The 15,517-nt window shown below is 44.0% G+C and overlaps 1 protein-coding gene across 2 annotated transcripts in view; it reads left to right on the top strand.

The window, feature by feature from the left end:
• LOC311077614 (glutathione hydrolase 1 proenzyme-like) overlaps positions 1–9,673 on the top strand; it is a 31,553-nt gene extending 21,880 nt beyond the window's left edge. Inside the window, exons 13-14 of one of the 2 annotated variants that reach the window (XM_084106185.1) lie at positions 8,849–8,956; positions 9,037–9,673. In XM_084106185.1, coding sequence (XP_083962311.1) covers positions 8,849–8,956; positions 9,037–9,180 — 252 coding nt within the window. In that variant the 3' untranslated portion in view covers positions 9,181–9,673. The remainder of the gene's footprint in view (positions 1–8,848; positions 8,957–9,036) is intronic. The other variant, XM_084106186.1, reaches the window with a different exon arrangement.
• Positions 9,674–15,517: the final 5,844 nt, after the last annotated feature.

Genomic DNA, 15,517 nt, shown 5'->3' with positions numbered 1-15,517 from the left:
CAAACTACTAACTGAACTGCGGTCAGAGAGAGAGCGTGTGCTTCTTTGGTTCATCACATTACCAGTTCTATGTGGTCTAATAATCATAGAATATTCTTCTAAAGTAACTAGGGCACATCGTCCACTCCAATTAAAAGGTAACGAGGTGAAAACCATGTGCCCGCATAACCAGAACCAATCTCTCAAAGCTCTTGTTCCTTTTACAGATGGAACATACCTATTACAATTTTTACCCGAATAAAGTCCACAATACTCATCACATAATTCTTGAATCTCAGGAGTTGCTGTTGCATAAGCATTCATAGTAAATAGAGGGTTTGAAGACGTTTTTAAACATAATTCCAAGTCAAATTTTCCTTCTCCCGTCAAACAACTAAAACAACAAGGCATGTTTCGTACTTCACAGCGGCGATATGTTTGCTTACATTTACTCTCAGGAATTGTACCCAATGTTGCAGATCCTATTTTTCTTTCAATACAGAACAATGAGTCTGGAATAGGACCTACAGTTGCCACTTTAACATGTACCTGTACTGCAACTGTCAGTGTCCTATGATCAGGACAAGTCCAATTTACTGTTGAATTTTGAGGTGCAATCGATCCAATACTACTAAGAAATAAAGGACAGAACAAGTCTTCTTCTGTCGTTGGTGATTTAACACTTACATGAGGTCCGGAAGCACTTTGTGGCATTTTCGTGCAAACATAACAGTCACCCTTTTTTCCTGTCGACTTAGCAGTGAAGTTGGCTAACCTCCACCACATATTAGAAGCAAACGCATGTGGTTCGTCTTCGTGGGCCAACCAGGTTTCATTACCACTGCTAACGAGGGCTTGTGTATAAATGAACATGCTTGTCAGCACGAGCAGGTGTAATAGCAACTTTGCAGACATGGCTTAATGGATTCAATGATAATTATTGCTAATTTCAATCAGCAATCCCGTTCTTCGTCTACTTCTCTTCCTCGCTCTCCTTTCGATCAGTGCTGGAGGTCCACTTCCGCATAGGCTTATGCGTTCCCCTGGGCTGGAGCTGCCTTCACTCTGCTAGCGTGGATCCACTGCGGCTGGAGGTCCGTCAGAACACCGGTCCTCGTCACAGCGATCACCGTGGCAGGCCCCAGATAGTTTGGTTCCCCAAGTTTTGTGGGCTTCAGACACTTTATCAGCACCTGTTGTCCTGGAACGAAAGGATGAGTTGGCTTTTCTGAGGGAAGAGGGAGAGACAGAGAAACATCACCATTTATGCCATTCAAAGTTCTAACAAGGGAATCCACATAATCTGCGATGATCACCTCCGTGTCACCTGTGGAAAGATTGCCAGCGCGACCTCTGACCCAAGGGGTCGGGAAAGGTCTACCCATGAGAATTTCGAATGGAGACATTTTTGTGGTGGCTGATGGAGACATTCTCATTTCTGTCAATACGGCAGGCAACAAATCAACCCAATTTCTGCCCGTATCTAGACACGCTTTATTAAGACGTTCTTTTATCGTTTTGTTAGTCCTTTCGACGTTCGCTGAGCTCTGTGGATGATAGGGAATGTGAAAATGCCAAGCAATATTAAGCTCTTTGGCTAATAATTGTGTGACTTTAGAAGCAAACGGAGTTCCATTGTCGCTTGCTATAACGGTTGGAATGCCAAAGCGCGGTATAATTTCTTTTGCAAGAACCTTTACTACCGTCTTTGCATTTTCTTTGCCACACGGAAAAGCTTCTGGCCACTTAGAAAATCGATCAATAATCACAAGCAGATATTTGTTATTTCCACATGGAGGCATGTGTGTAAAATCGATCTGTAAATATTGAAAAGGAAGTTCGGGATGCGGTAAAGCCTCATGGGCGGTTGCCTTGTGCCGATTTGTTCGCGCGCACACCAAGCAAGCATCCAATATTAATAAAGTATTCCTTCGAACGTTTGCTATGCAATATGATTGATTCAGATTTTGTATCACTTTCTCTTTCGATACATGCGATACACCATGATAATGCCTGCACAACATTACAATGGTGGATGCAGGTAGCGCGATTCTACCTTGTTTATCTCTCAGAATACCGGTTTGATCTGGTTTTACTTCATTGGCTGCCCAATGATTCAAATCATCTTGAGTAGGATTCGCTTGTAGTATCTTTATGTCCAAATCATTAGTCAATGACGAATTCATCATTGGCACTTCAGTGCTTTGGTCATTTACATGTGGGCTACATATCGTTTCTTTTGCTGCCCATTTCGCTACTTCATCTGCAAATCTGTTTCCTTTGGCTTCATCAGATTCACCTGTCTTATGACCAGCTACTTTAATGACAGCAAGCTTCAATGGTTGCTGTGCTGCACTAATCAGCTCGGCCACAATGTTATGATGCGAAATTGGTTTTCCATCGGAGGTTTTAAAATTTCTTTCCTCCCACAATTTAGCAAAATCATGGACTACGCCGTACGCATATTTGGAGTCAGTGTATATGTTAATGCACTGACCTTTTGCCAACTGACAAGCTCTTGTTAGAGCAATTAGTTCTGCAACTTGTGCTGATTTATATGGCAGCGAATATGCTTCAATTACATTATCGGGCAATTCGACAATAGCATAACCACACAAATATGTACTGTCATTTGGCTTAAAGCAGGATCCATCGATATACCAATTCCGTCCCTCCTCTAGGACAGATGTAGATACATCTGGCCTACAGGCAGTCGACGTCTGGATCCTGGTCAGGCAGTCGTGGTCGTCACTCTGAAATTCACCTTGTGCCAGTAACCTGTGCAAATGTATAGTGGGACCGTGAACAACAGAGGTTACTTTCAAAGTTAAATTAGCAGTAGCTAACAATATAGCCTCATAGCCTGAACGGCGTTGAGCAGTCATATGCTGTGTAGAAATATTATGCATAATAGCTCCAACCTGATGAGATGTATGTACAGTCAATGGATGTGACAAAACAACCTTTTCAGCATCCTGTACCATGATCGCTGTAGCAGCCACTGCACGCAGGCAGGCAGGGAGACCCCTGGCCACTGAATCAAGGGTTTTAGACAAATAGGCTATTGGACGATAAGTACCGCCATGATCTTGGGCCAGGATTGCCGCGGCCGTTCCTCCACTTTCGTGTATATAGAGATGAAATTCGCGAGAGTAACATGGTAGGCCGAGGGCAGGAGGCCTTAGGAGAGAGGATTTCAAATGTCTGAATGCCTGATCCATTTCAGCAGTCCATGTAATGTCCTCTTTATCACCCAGCGTAGCTTCTCGCAGAATTTTGTCATACATGGAGCAGTTAGGGACCCATAGCCTGCAGTAATTCACCAGTCCCAGAAAACTTTGCATTTGCTTCCGTGTTGATGGGTGCTTGAATGCAGCGATGGCTGTAACCCTGTCAGCAGACAGGCGGACTTGGCCTTGTGACAGTTCATGGCCCAAGTAGGTGACTTTTCTCTGTACCCACTGAAGTTTCTCTTTGGATGCCTTGAATCCAGCCTCAGCTAGAATATTGCAGACAATTGTGGAGGCAGCAGCACACATCTCTGCAGAGGCGCCAGTGACTAGGATGTCATCCGCATACTGGAGCAGACAAGTCTCTGGAGGCAATTTGGCATCTTTCAGTGCCGCTTGCACTACGGCGGCAAAAACGGCCGGGCTATCTCGTAGGCCCTGGGGAAGCCTTGTCCATTGGAATTGACAATTTCGATAACAAAACGCAAACAGTGGCTGAGTTTCAGGATCCACAGGAATGCTGAAAAAGGCAGAGCTTAAATCAATAACAGAAAAAAATGAATGTTCTGAAGGAATAGAATTGATTATAGTCTGTACATCTGGCACAATTGGTGCAAGTGGTTTTATCAAATCATTAATTTTTCTCAGGTCTTGCGTTAAACGCCAAGAACCATTTGCCTTTTTGATAGGATTAATTGGTGTGTTATAAGGTGAATGAGTGCGAACCAGGATGCCTTGAGCCAATAGCTGTTCTATGAGGGGGGCAATTCCCTCCTCTTTTTCCTTTGAAAGCGGGTATTGTTTTTGAAACACAGGCCTATTGGTTATCAAATTTGCCCTGTAGGGCCGGACATCAATTAGCCCTACGTCATCCTTGTGTTCCGCCCACAATTGAGGGTTGACGCCCGAAAGTTCCTGTGTCAGCACAGTTGCAGACAAATCCTCGACAAGAGCACTTCCTGTGTCGGTTGTGATGGAAAAAGCTGCAGGAAACATAAGTGTCAGAGAGTCAGCATCAAAATCCAATTTCATACCAAGTTTATGCATTAAATCTCGACCCAAAAGGCAGAATGGTGAATTTGGTATGATTGCAAAATCATGCATTTTAAACAATGATGGTACATCCTTAGAAGTAACCGGTAAAGGTGGTGACATTTCACATTTTACTGGAACGTTGTCAATCCCGATAGAACTGATTGTCTTTCCAGTGATCAGGCCTTCATAAAAGTTTGATGATAATGATGAGACGCTGGCGCCTGAATCGACAAGAAATGCATATGGTTTATGATCAACATTTAATTCAATGAATGGCAAAACATTTGACTTGTTACCATAATTTAACGTAATCATTGAAAAGGCAGGCTCCTGTGTATGCACCCTCAGTCATTGTTTCCTCCATGCAGTTGGATACTGTCTCTCTTGTTCGGAAGAGCGCAAGGAGGGGGCTCTTGGCCCGCAGCCATCAGAGCGCCTAAACATCTGGTTTCCATTAGTCTGCTGCAGCCCAACTCTCCTTCTGCAAAACTTGGCAATATGCCCAGGACGGCCACAGCAGAAGCAAGTGAGAGGCTGTTTAGAGTTATTGAACGGACGAGGCGAAGCCTTAACCTGCTCAGAATTAACTTGCAACATTAATGGAATTTTTCCTTTAGAGTCGAAAGCACCTGCACATGAAAGTTCACGTAAACGTTTGCCAAGGTCATCAACTGACATCGTAAAAAGATTATTTGTCGTAAGTCGAATTAATTGTGCAGTCTCGTTATGCATGTTGTTCAGAAACGTATTCACAAACAACAGACAATTGTCATCATCGATCGGAAGTGCTGATTCCTCAATCCACGCACGCTTGAACCTATTAAAAAAAACTGTTGGCGTCTCGCCAGATTTTTGCTTTGTATTAGCGGCATGCGAAATATCTTGTTTAGTAGATGACAACTTCAGCAGGAATGCAGTTAATTGTTTGAAAAAGAGTTTAAGTTTACTCGGAGTGGCCCATATCCAAACTTTCCCCGATTCGTCGTCATCGTCGTCATCCTTAAATCTCAAACCACGAAATGATTTGGAAAGGTCAATCGGTTCAGGGTCTGTTTTCACAAGGCGACGTGACGGTGGTACATCATTAACAGGATCCAAAAGATCAACTGCTTCAATCAATTCGTCCTCCGTAATGTCAGCAGGAAGAGTTTTCGTTAATATAAAGCGATAATCACGCCCAGTTAACTGGCTATAGGCAGTCAAGCGCTTCAAAACAGAAACATAATGATGCGGGGTTTTGGACGGATCTGGCAGTTCTTTACAGATAGCCATCACTTCAGAAATGTTTAACGGATGAACCTTAAATCCATCTGAAGTTTCAACAAAAGGAAAGGCAGTGGCTTGTGTTAAGTCTGGGTACAATCTATTTCTAGCAGGTTGTTCAGCGGGAGCTTGAATGCTCTCATATTTGGGAGGGAGGGGTTGCGGCGTCTGTGTCTCTGGCAGAAGAGACTTTTTTTCCTGTTGCGGAGAACTCTTGTCTGTGTCTGGCTGAGGGACAGAGACGGCAGAAACTGCACTCTTACTCACAGCCAATTCAGGGTTTGGAAAACTAATATTTGCAGTATTCTTAACTCTCACTGGACCTTGATCCCAGTATTTTTTCATGGTTTGCCAAGTTTTAAACGACTTTTCCATGTAGGGATAGTCCCATGTCGGATCGCCCCAATTCCCAAAAATCATATCTTTTGCACTTTGCATATCAGCGTCTTTAAATGACCCCTCTCGAGGGAATGGGTCTAATTGTGTTTTGCCCGTTGACCATCCTACCAGGTTCGACAGATATGGCTCAGTATAAAAAGCTTGGTCGTTTCGATTCATAAAATCTTTTGGAGATTCATCAATTAACGGAGGAGATATTTTATTGCCCATCTTAAGCCACACAAAAATTTCTTCTCAAGTCAGAGTAAATAAATATTAAAACAGTCAACTAGAGAACAGAAAAGAACAATTCTGCAGTTACAATTGTTAGTACATTTGGCAAAAGGAACAAAAGAAGTAAAAGGAATAGAACAGGAAAAGATCAAAATAAACTATATCTTGTATCATTCACTCACAACCTCAAAAAAAAGGAACGGAGCACTTTGAAATATCTCGCGACAATATTTCCTTCTTACAAAAGTAAGGTAAGACCAAAAACGCAGAAAAAGTGATCAATTTTTTCTCACGCTCTTCTTGTATTAATTAAAACACAAGGAACACCCAAAAATAACGATAAAAGATCACTGTCTTTTGTCGTTCTTCCCGTCTCAATTAAAGCACGCCTTAATTAAACACGAGGTAAACCATAACGATAAAGGACTGATCAGGTCACTTTACCGTTCGTCCTGCAATTGCAAGGATATCTAATACCAAATATGGCATAAATCACGGCACGCATCAAAATTCATCTATCTCAACAGATAGTAAGAAACTGTTCTTATTTAAAGAAGAAATGTTCTCACCACCTGGAGTAGATCGGACGAAGCCCCCAAATCTGTCAGAAATAAAGTTTATTCCAACACGAAGTGCCTTTTCTTTCCGTCCTTTATTTAGGTAGTGAATGAATAAAACAAAAGAAAAGAAGAAACCAGTGCTGGGAAGCTCAGGAAAATGGCTTCCCTCCCAATATTCTAGACAAAGAATATATACTGAAAATGTATAGGGAGTATCACAATCTTAACCAATAAAATCATACATGACATCATAGGTATCATATACTGTTGTATAACATAACTATAAATGGTCAATATCCGATACAGTTTCCTTTAGGTCCTTTAGATCCGAAGGGCTTCTGCAACACACAATACATGGAAAACACACATCTCTCTCCCCCTCTCTACATTGGGGTGCATGAAACAGATGTATCCTTACGTACACACAAAAGGAATGTGCAGACCAAGCCTTTTCTTCTGGACCCAACTTAGGCTATAGACAAAGCTATTACATGGACAAAGCTGAGACAAAGAAAATACATTTCTAACACCTCGTTATAACTGAACAACTGAATGCAATGCGAAATTTAACCATGGAGCGGAGCGCTCGCGGAGATCAGCCAACGGGGTTGAAAGCGTAGGCAGGCCGACCCGTACTGAATCTGCAGTGCTGCTCTTTGAGGGCCTGCGGCTTCGGCCTAGAGCTGCTGGAGAAGCCCGTTCTTTCGCATGAAGAGGGCGGCATTGCCCGAAACACGAGCGTGGTGCTTGCGTGGTGGCCCTATGACCATTCTCCATGGCAGGAAAAAACGTTACTTGAATGATCTGGTTTAGAAAAAAGAAATAAAAATAAATGCGGAAGAAGATCACTGGTATTTCGCCCTTGGTGGCAAGGACCCGTTTATTTGGCTTGACGCCCGCAATATAACACCCGAGGACTCTGGCAAATATTCCAAAAGGACAGAAAATTCCTTCATCGGATGGGAGAGCTTGATTCGGACATGTTGGGAAGATAGGGCGCAGCCAAATGCTGACAAACTTTCAATGAACAGAGATAGGTCTGCTGTGAATTTATACTCTGTCATTGAGTTGATTACTGATTAATCAACAGCTGTGCATGATTTGGTTAATTATCTGAACCTGCTCCTCCCGAACTTTGTTAAATAAAACCTCATTTAATAGACGTGTTCACGTTTAAACACAATTTAAACACCATATTATTCAATGCATTACTTCTATGTAGATTTATATATTAAGTTTCTCAAGCAAGTGGTCAAATATTTAAAGGTCCCATATTGTCAAAACTGAAATTTCCTGGCTTTTTTCATGATAACAGAGGTCTAGGGGCTGTGAAACTACCATATAAGTTTCAAAACAGTCAATCATCGATCCACAGACACATGCACACAGCCTGCATAGCTGTGCCTTTTTGCGAGCCGTTGTGACTTCCGTATAAATGTGACGTCAGAACTGTAGTTTTCCTTGCTTTGCCCCGGTCTTAAAGTAAAAAGATTACTGTGAAAACTAGTAATATTTAATGCGTCAAGAGAAAGAGGAAGTGATTCGTTGCTGTTGTTGCTATTTTCGGGATTCTGATTGGCTAACGTGGGCTTGAGCTTACACTGCCACCTACAGGTCTGGCATGCTCTTGATAGCAAATCTACACAGGTTCGTGTAAACGAACACTTTTCTGAAAACTGCAGGTGTGCACGATGCCATTTTTGAAAACGGAGAGGGTGAAATGTCTGTTTATGAAAATAGCCAGTCACGTGTAAACGTAGCCTAAATGGGGCAGCAAACAAAGAGGGTAACGAGGGAGGACCTAATATAAACAACATTTAGACCCAATCTAACTCGAATCTGCACGTTCACACAAGAGAGCACACGAGAAAGAACGAATGCTTATACCATGCACTCACAACAGAAGGCAAACACTCAGAGCATGAGTGTCCGAATCTCAACACAGAACCGAAACCAAACTAGACCGAAGTCCGAACACCACCAGGACGAGACGAAAGCAGTGTCAGATCTCTGTCACCAAAACAAGAATAAACAGACCGAAGTTACAGAATAGGCCAACGGATAAGGTTATGGGTTTTAATAAACAATAGGTTTGTGTGATATTTAAACCTATTTGTCTTTTATCTAAAAAAAATCTGTCCCCCTGTCCTGTCCTGTCTCTCATCTCAGGTGATCCTGAACTACCTGTTCTTTGGCTATGACCTGAAGAACGCTGTTAAAGAACCCAGATATCAGATCAGACCAAATGTGACAAATATAGAAGATACGTTTGATAAGGTAGGATTCTTACACTTGACAATTAGATTCAGAAAGTCAGAAAAGTGAGAAATATTACAATTTTGTCTTTATGAATTCAGGTTGTAATTAAAGGCTTGGAGGAGAAGAATCATACAATAAAAAGTGATACTGAATTAACAGCGGTCCAGGCGGTTGTGCGAGAGGGGGACAAACTCTGTGCTGAATCTGACGAGAGCAATGGCGGTCGTCCTGCTGGATACTGAGAACTGCTCCTGCGCTCACACTGATGTTGTCAAATGTGTGTTTGATCCAGCAAAAGTAAAACCGTTGTCTAGTGACAGATCCAGACTTGTTTGTTGGGGTGTTTTATGGGTGCCAATAAATCTTGAGCAGGGAACGTGCAAAAAACTGTTCATGACATTGCTTCAGCCATCCTGCATTATGATATAACACAGCTCCTAAAAATGCTAAACATTTTATCAGAAGTATTCCAGCTTCTCCATTTTTTTTAGCTTACCTATTGCTATCACTTATATCTTAAAATATGCTTAAAAAACTTCTAAATATATACACTCAAAAATATATATTTTCCCTGTTGTAAAATTTGAATTAGCCTGATAAGTGTTATTTTGAAAGGATTATTCATGCTTTTATTTCTTTTTATGCTTTTTTTTAAAAATTCCTTTTATTTATGTAATTTTATTGCGTGACTGTACAACACATTGGTCAACATTACGTTGTTTTAATTGTGCTTTAAAAATAAATTAAAAAATTAAAAAAACTAAAGTGTTGTTCTGTCAATGTAACATTAACATGAGTCTGCATGGAAGATACTTTTTTTTTCACAGCCTACTGATTTACTTTTAGTGGGCCAGGGCAGTTTGCAAAAGACATTTGTCAGAAAGGGAGTCGTAGATCCTATTGCAAGAAGGCAGTTTATTGACAGACAGGACAGCAGAACAAAATTCAGAAGGGACAGTCGATATTGAGAATTAACAGAGGTTTAACTCTAATGTGTTTCATTTGAAGTCACCATAACAGTGATTAGTGTTTCCATTAGTTGGACTCTTAACTCTTATTATATCTTTTGTCTTTTTTGGCCGATGTGACAGTGTGTGTGTCAAGCACATTTGCAGCAGCAAAGAAAGCTAAAGTGAAATGAGATCAGGTGATGATGGTTACCTGTTCATTCTTTTATAATCATCATGAAATAGACTGATTCACTGATGTCTTTTGAATCTAACAATTATGTTGTTCCATTAATATATTCACATCACAAACCCTGTGTTACTGCAGCATGAGATCCAGCCCTTTTTGCCCTTACACTCCGAAGTGCCCTTTTTTGGGTGGTGTTTTTTTTTTTTTTTTTTTTAAATCAATGCTATTGGTTACCATTTACGTCTGTCTGTCTGTTTTACAAATATTTAGCCAATGAAAGTTCTTAAAATGAACTTGTGTAAATCGTATTCGATCCTCAAGCTGTCAGTATGCTGATAACTCCGCCCCCTCTATATTCACTGAATCCCTGAAGTTCCACAGCAGCCGCACAGTAGACAGCAGCTGAACGAAGTTTTGCGAAGGGTAAATAAATATCTTGTTGTTTGAATAAGTAGGCTACTACTAAACACTATGTCTATAAAGGCTAATATTTTATTTATTTTATGTCTGACTCACTGAGACATGTGGGACGTCGCCTGAGACTGAGAGGTATGGCTAGCATTTGCCATCTAGTCATAGCCAATACATAGACACTTAAAAAGCCTGTGCATAAAGTAGCATTTCATCTTTTATAAAATGCGATTTTGGCCAAATGTATTTTACAGCAGGAAAAACTGAGCGCCCATAGGTACAACAAACTAGTTTGTAACCTGTTGATGAAAATGTAATGTGATGCCGCCGGCGCCGTTTTAATGACGGACAAAAAATGCACATTTGCACACCTTCGCTGGTCAAAATCTATATACTGATAAGTAATACAACAACATATAATTTGTTTTTACCATCGGAAAAATAACAGGTGCGCCCCCGCGCTGTTTCGTACTGGAACTTACACAAAGCGACTGACTGATCCTCGTCACCTAGGCAACATATATTTCTAAGAAGTAAGACATTTCTTCTTTAAATTTATGATTGCTGATACACTTAATTTATTAACATTTAGACTAATCATGTTATGGTTAATTCAAGGCTGTTAATATGCACGTATTATCTAGCTAATTTTTTAATCTATAGTATTCTATACTCTCCGCTCGTCCTCACATGGTTTTACTACAGTAATATTGTAGTAGTGACTTAAAAAAAAACATTACAGAAGATCACTGTGAAATCTTTATATTTTATCATGCAGAATGTAATTCATGATTTAATTCATTCCAAGGCTTCATTTATTTGATCCAAAATACAGCAAAAACAGTAATATTGTGAAATATTTTTACAATTTAAAATAACTGTTTTCTGTTTGAATATATTTTAAAATGTAATTTATTTCTGTGATCAAAGCTGCATTTTCAGCATCATTACTCCAGTTCAGTACTCTTCAGTGTCACGTGATCCTTCAGAAATGCTTTTCACTGAAACTGTAGTTTTCACACTATTTTTTTTTCCGACTACACCAGGAGGTTTTGTCTTCTCGCTGTCACCAGCTCTTTAAACAATGAGACGATCAAGGCGTGTTACTGGATTGGGGCCGAGGTGGTCGATCGAGGGAGCTTCCAGATCTCTCCGGTCTGGACTGGAGAGAGGCACTCTCCAGGTGTCTGGAAAGCTTCATCCCGTGGCATGCCATGATACCACCTGATCGTCACATCGCCGCCCCGGTGTTCACTTCCGGTCCTGAGTCTCGTCCAGCTGAGCCTGCACTTCACGCCAGTCCAGTCCAGTCCAGCCTGCACTTCACGCCAGTCCAGCCGAGCCCAAGGCAGTATGCGTCATGCCTGCCGCACTTGAGACTGTGACGGTGTGTTCACACGGGGCGTCAGCGTCAACGCTTGACGGAAGGCGTGGCTGAAGTTTGGCACTGACGCCATGGTCATAGCAGCGTCAGCCAATGAAATTAGACAGGAACTCAACAACAAGCTTCATTGAACAGGATGAACGTGATTGGCTGCCGCCTGGCTACTGTATTTGCATAGAGCGATCCTGATTGGCTGACGCTTCCGTCTGCGGCGCTTCACTGGCGTTGCTCGCGGCAGAAGTTGAAAAATTCTCAACTTCTGCCGCGAGCAACGCCAGTGAAGCGCCGCCGACGGATCCACAATTCTTTTCGGCAACGCTTGACGTCACCCATTCAAAGTCAATGGGAAGCGTTGACGCTGACGCCCCGTGTGAACACACCGTGAGTGTCATGCCCGCCGCGCCTGTGACAGTAAGCGTCATGCCCGCCGAGCTAGAGACTGACCTGCTATTTTACAGCAGGAAAAACTGAGCGCCCATAGGTACAACAAACTAGTTTGTAACCTGTTGATGAAAATGTAATGTGATGCCGCCGGCGCCGTTTTAATGACGGACAAAAAATGCACATTTGCACACAAGCTTTTGAGACTATTATTTTGTGTTATTGAAAATGGGAGGGGGGTGCCCTTTTTTTAGTTTCAGCACATGCCCCTCAAAAGGTCTGTGCACGGCCCTGATAGTGATGTTGCTTCTGGAACTTTTGTATTTAAAAAAATGATAAATGAATTTCTAAAGAATGTTTTTTTTTTCACACACAGAACTTGACATCTCTTTTCTCATGATACGTGTTACTGATGTCTATCACACATTCACTACCCAGAATTCATGTTTGCTGACACATACGCTAAGAAAACAGAATCACAAGCTGTCAGTTTAAGTTTCCAGAACTGAAGCCTGTGGTTTCACACTGAATAATACAGTACAGCAGAGTGACTGATGAGCACTGTTAAACTGCAGTTTGAAAAAAAAATTTGCAATACAGTACGTGTCCAAATTAACACACTAATGCTGCAATGCCAAACACTGTAGTATTATGAAATGAATTATTTCTTAATTGCATTATGATTAATTTCACTGAGAAAATCATCTGTACCTGTAACATTGATCAGGACTCGTGTGATGAAGATCTTGTGTCCTTGATCAGACTGAACTCCACACCAGTATTCTGAATCTTCTTCAGTCACATGACTGATGCTTCCCGTCAGGAGCTGCTTGTCACATTCACCGTCTGTCTTCGTCCTGTCTGCACTACACTACCCAGAATCCTCTGTTATCATCACCTTCACCTGCACATCGTCATGATCATCACCATCACCTGTGTTCCATCATCATCTCTTGCATCTGTTATGTCATTATCTCTGTGTATTTAGTTCCCTCTGTTTCTCTGTTTCACTGCCGGTTATTGTTTGTGTCTGGGTGTTTGTACACCAGCACTCTGTTCCCTTTCGTGGTCACTCCGAGTTACGTCGGATGACGACGATTGGGGTTTCGCTTAGAAAGCCTGTCATCTTCGAGTATATAAAACGAGCCAATGGCAATGAAATGCCATGGGTCTGCGGAATTTGCATAGCGTATCTCCGCCCCACGCCGGGGGTATATAAGGAAGTACGCTGGCAACATGCAGATATGTTTTCGCTTCGGAGCCAAGAGTTTTCTTCACTCCTACAAGCCATTCTGTATCATCTTCACTCTATGAGACGAGCGGCTCTTCAGTGTGTTTGTGTGACGGCGTGTTCCAGCGAGATCGCATTGCCTGCTGCTGATCTGTGCAGTGATCTGCCGACAGTGTGTGTGTTTCTCCCTGGGCGCTTCAGCACACTGCTGAGCTTTTCCTCTCTCTAAAAGAGCTGCACGCGGCACGTCTTTTTCAAGACGGTTCGCCCGTGTATTTCTGGATGTGGGCGCGTGACTCATCTGTTTAACGGTCGCGAGCGCTGTTTTGCGTGTTGGGCTCACGCTCGGCAGCGCTCGTGGATGAGTCATGTTTTCATTGCGGGAACATGACCATCGCGATGTTTATAGATCGAGACTCAATGATCTCTGTGTGAGAGTCCCCTCTGCCACACCCCAATCTATCTCTTTCTAAAAAGAAAAACGAGAGGGATACTTTGGCTGGTGGCCAGGGTGATCTGAGGGTTATGGTGTGGCATAATTCCGACGAGCTTTCCTCGGGCCACGCCCCCCTCCACATCGCAAACCGTGGGGCTTCCGTGTGTGCCTGGTTCCTCTCGGGGACCCAGTGTTTTCATTCGGGACTCCAGCAGATGGTGTCATGTCACTCACAGCATCATAAGGCGGGCTTGATTCCTCTGGAAATGAGGATTCGACTGCGTTGCCTCCCTCGGGAGTGTCAGCGTTAGTCGAGTCAGATCCAGAGCTGATGGCCATGCTTTCCCGGGCAGCTGAAAGCATCGGTTGGAGTGGCGTCCTCCCCCCGAGCGCTGTAGGCTTCCCGGATGTGCATCAGGACGCTTCTGGCCCGCGGGAGTCCACGTGACTTTCGCGGCCCGTGGGCGTCCTCCGCCTTCGCTGCCCTTGATCGTGAGGCGATCTTGGTCTGTATGTTCTGTCACTATTGTGACACAGGCATGCAGTCCTGTGTGTCGCCTTCGCCTTCGAGGCAGTGCTGACTCTGGAGTTCTGTCAGAACCGGCCGCAGTGGAACGCTGGTCCTTCTCTGGCCAACACTGACAGAATGCGGAAACTCAACCACGCCCCCTTGCTGGGACGCTATGCCTCCCATGCCCGGCCTGGTCGTTCCGCCGCGCACACTACTGACCTCGCTCTCGGGCGACATCGGTACCTGCGTGATCCTGGGTCAGGTGGTGTCCACTAGAGTGGTCCAGACATGGGCTTAGCCAGGTTGATATGAGGGGGTCTGGGAATTCATTTTCTCAGCTCCCCCATGTCCCAGGCTGGGCTCTCCGGCGGGGTGACTTCGGCCACCAGAAGCAGACTCAGGTCCGTCTGCACTGATGGTCATCCATCCGTGTGGTCTCCTTAGTTTGCTTCCCGCCAAGGCCACCTCCATGCGGCTCCTCCCCTCAGGCCTTCACCGGCCCTGAGCAGGAGGAGGTCACAGGAGGGCGGCGCTGCCAGTCTCCGCCCCTTAGACTGCCACGCCAGTCTAAGCAGCACTCTTGAGACGGGCAGCTTGGTCGGCGGGGTGGTTGAGGACTGCGCCCAACAGTCTTCGATCTCTCCAGAAGCGGACTGAGGTTTCTGCACTGACGGTCATCTGTCCGTGTGGCCTCCTCAGTCTGTTTCCCGCCGACGCCACCTCCATGCGGCTCCTCCCCTCGAGCCTTCACCGGCCCGAGCATGAGGAGGTCGCTGGAGGCTGGCACCGCCTGTCTCTGCCCTTTAGCTGACTAACACCTGGTTAAGCAGCACTCCTGAGACGGGCGGCTTAGAGTTAGGGCTCAGTTCTTTCAGGAGCTGGTAGCAGGACCACTCCTTCCCCCGGTGGAGGGCTGGGGGAGAATCTCATTCAAAAAGAACTGATGCTCTTTCTCTGAGCCCCAAGAGGCTGTGGATGACAGTACGCGCCGCCCACGGGCCACGCTCCTCTCATCCCCCTCTGTCGCCAGACCCCTGCCAGAGCACGCCCCCGTGGGACGCGCGCCCTCCCCTGGCCTCCTCTGGCAG

Source organism: Abramis brama, assembly GCF_963993115.1.
Source record: "Abramis brama genome assembly, chromosome: 2".
Taxonomy (NCBI): domain Eukaryota; kingdom Metazoa; phylum Chordata; class Actinopteri; order Cypriniformes; family Leuciscidae; genus Abramis; species Abramis brama.
This window is presented reverse-complemented; position numbering and strand designations above follow the sequence as displayed.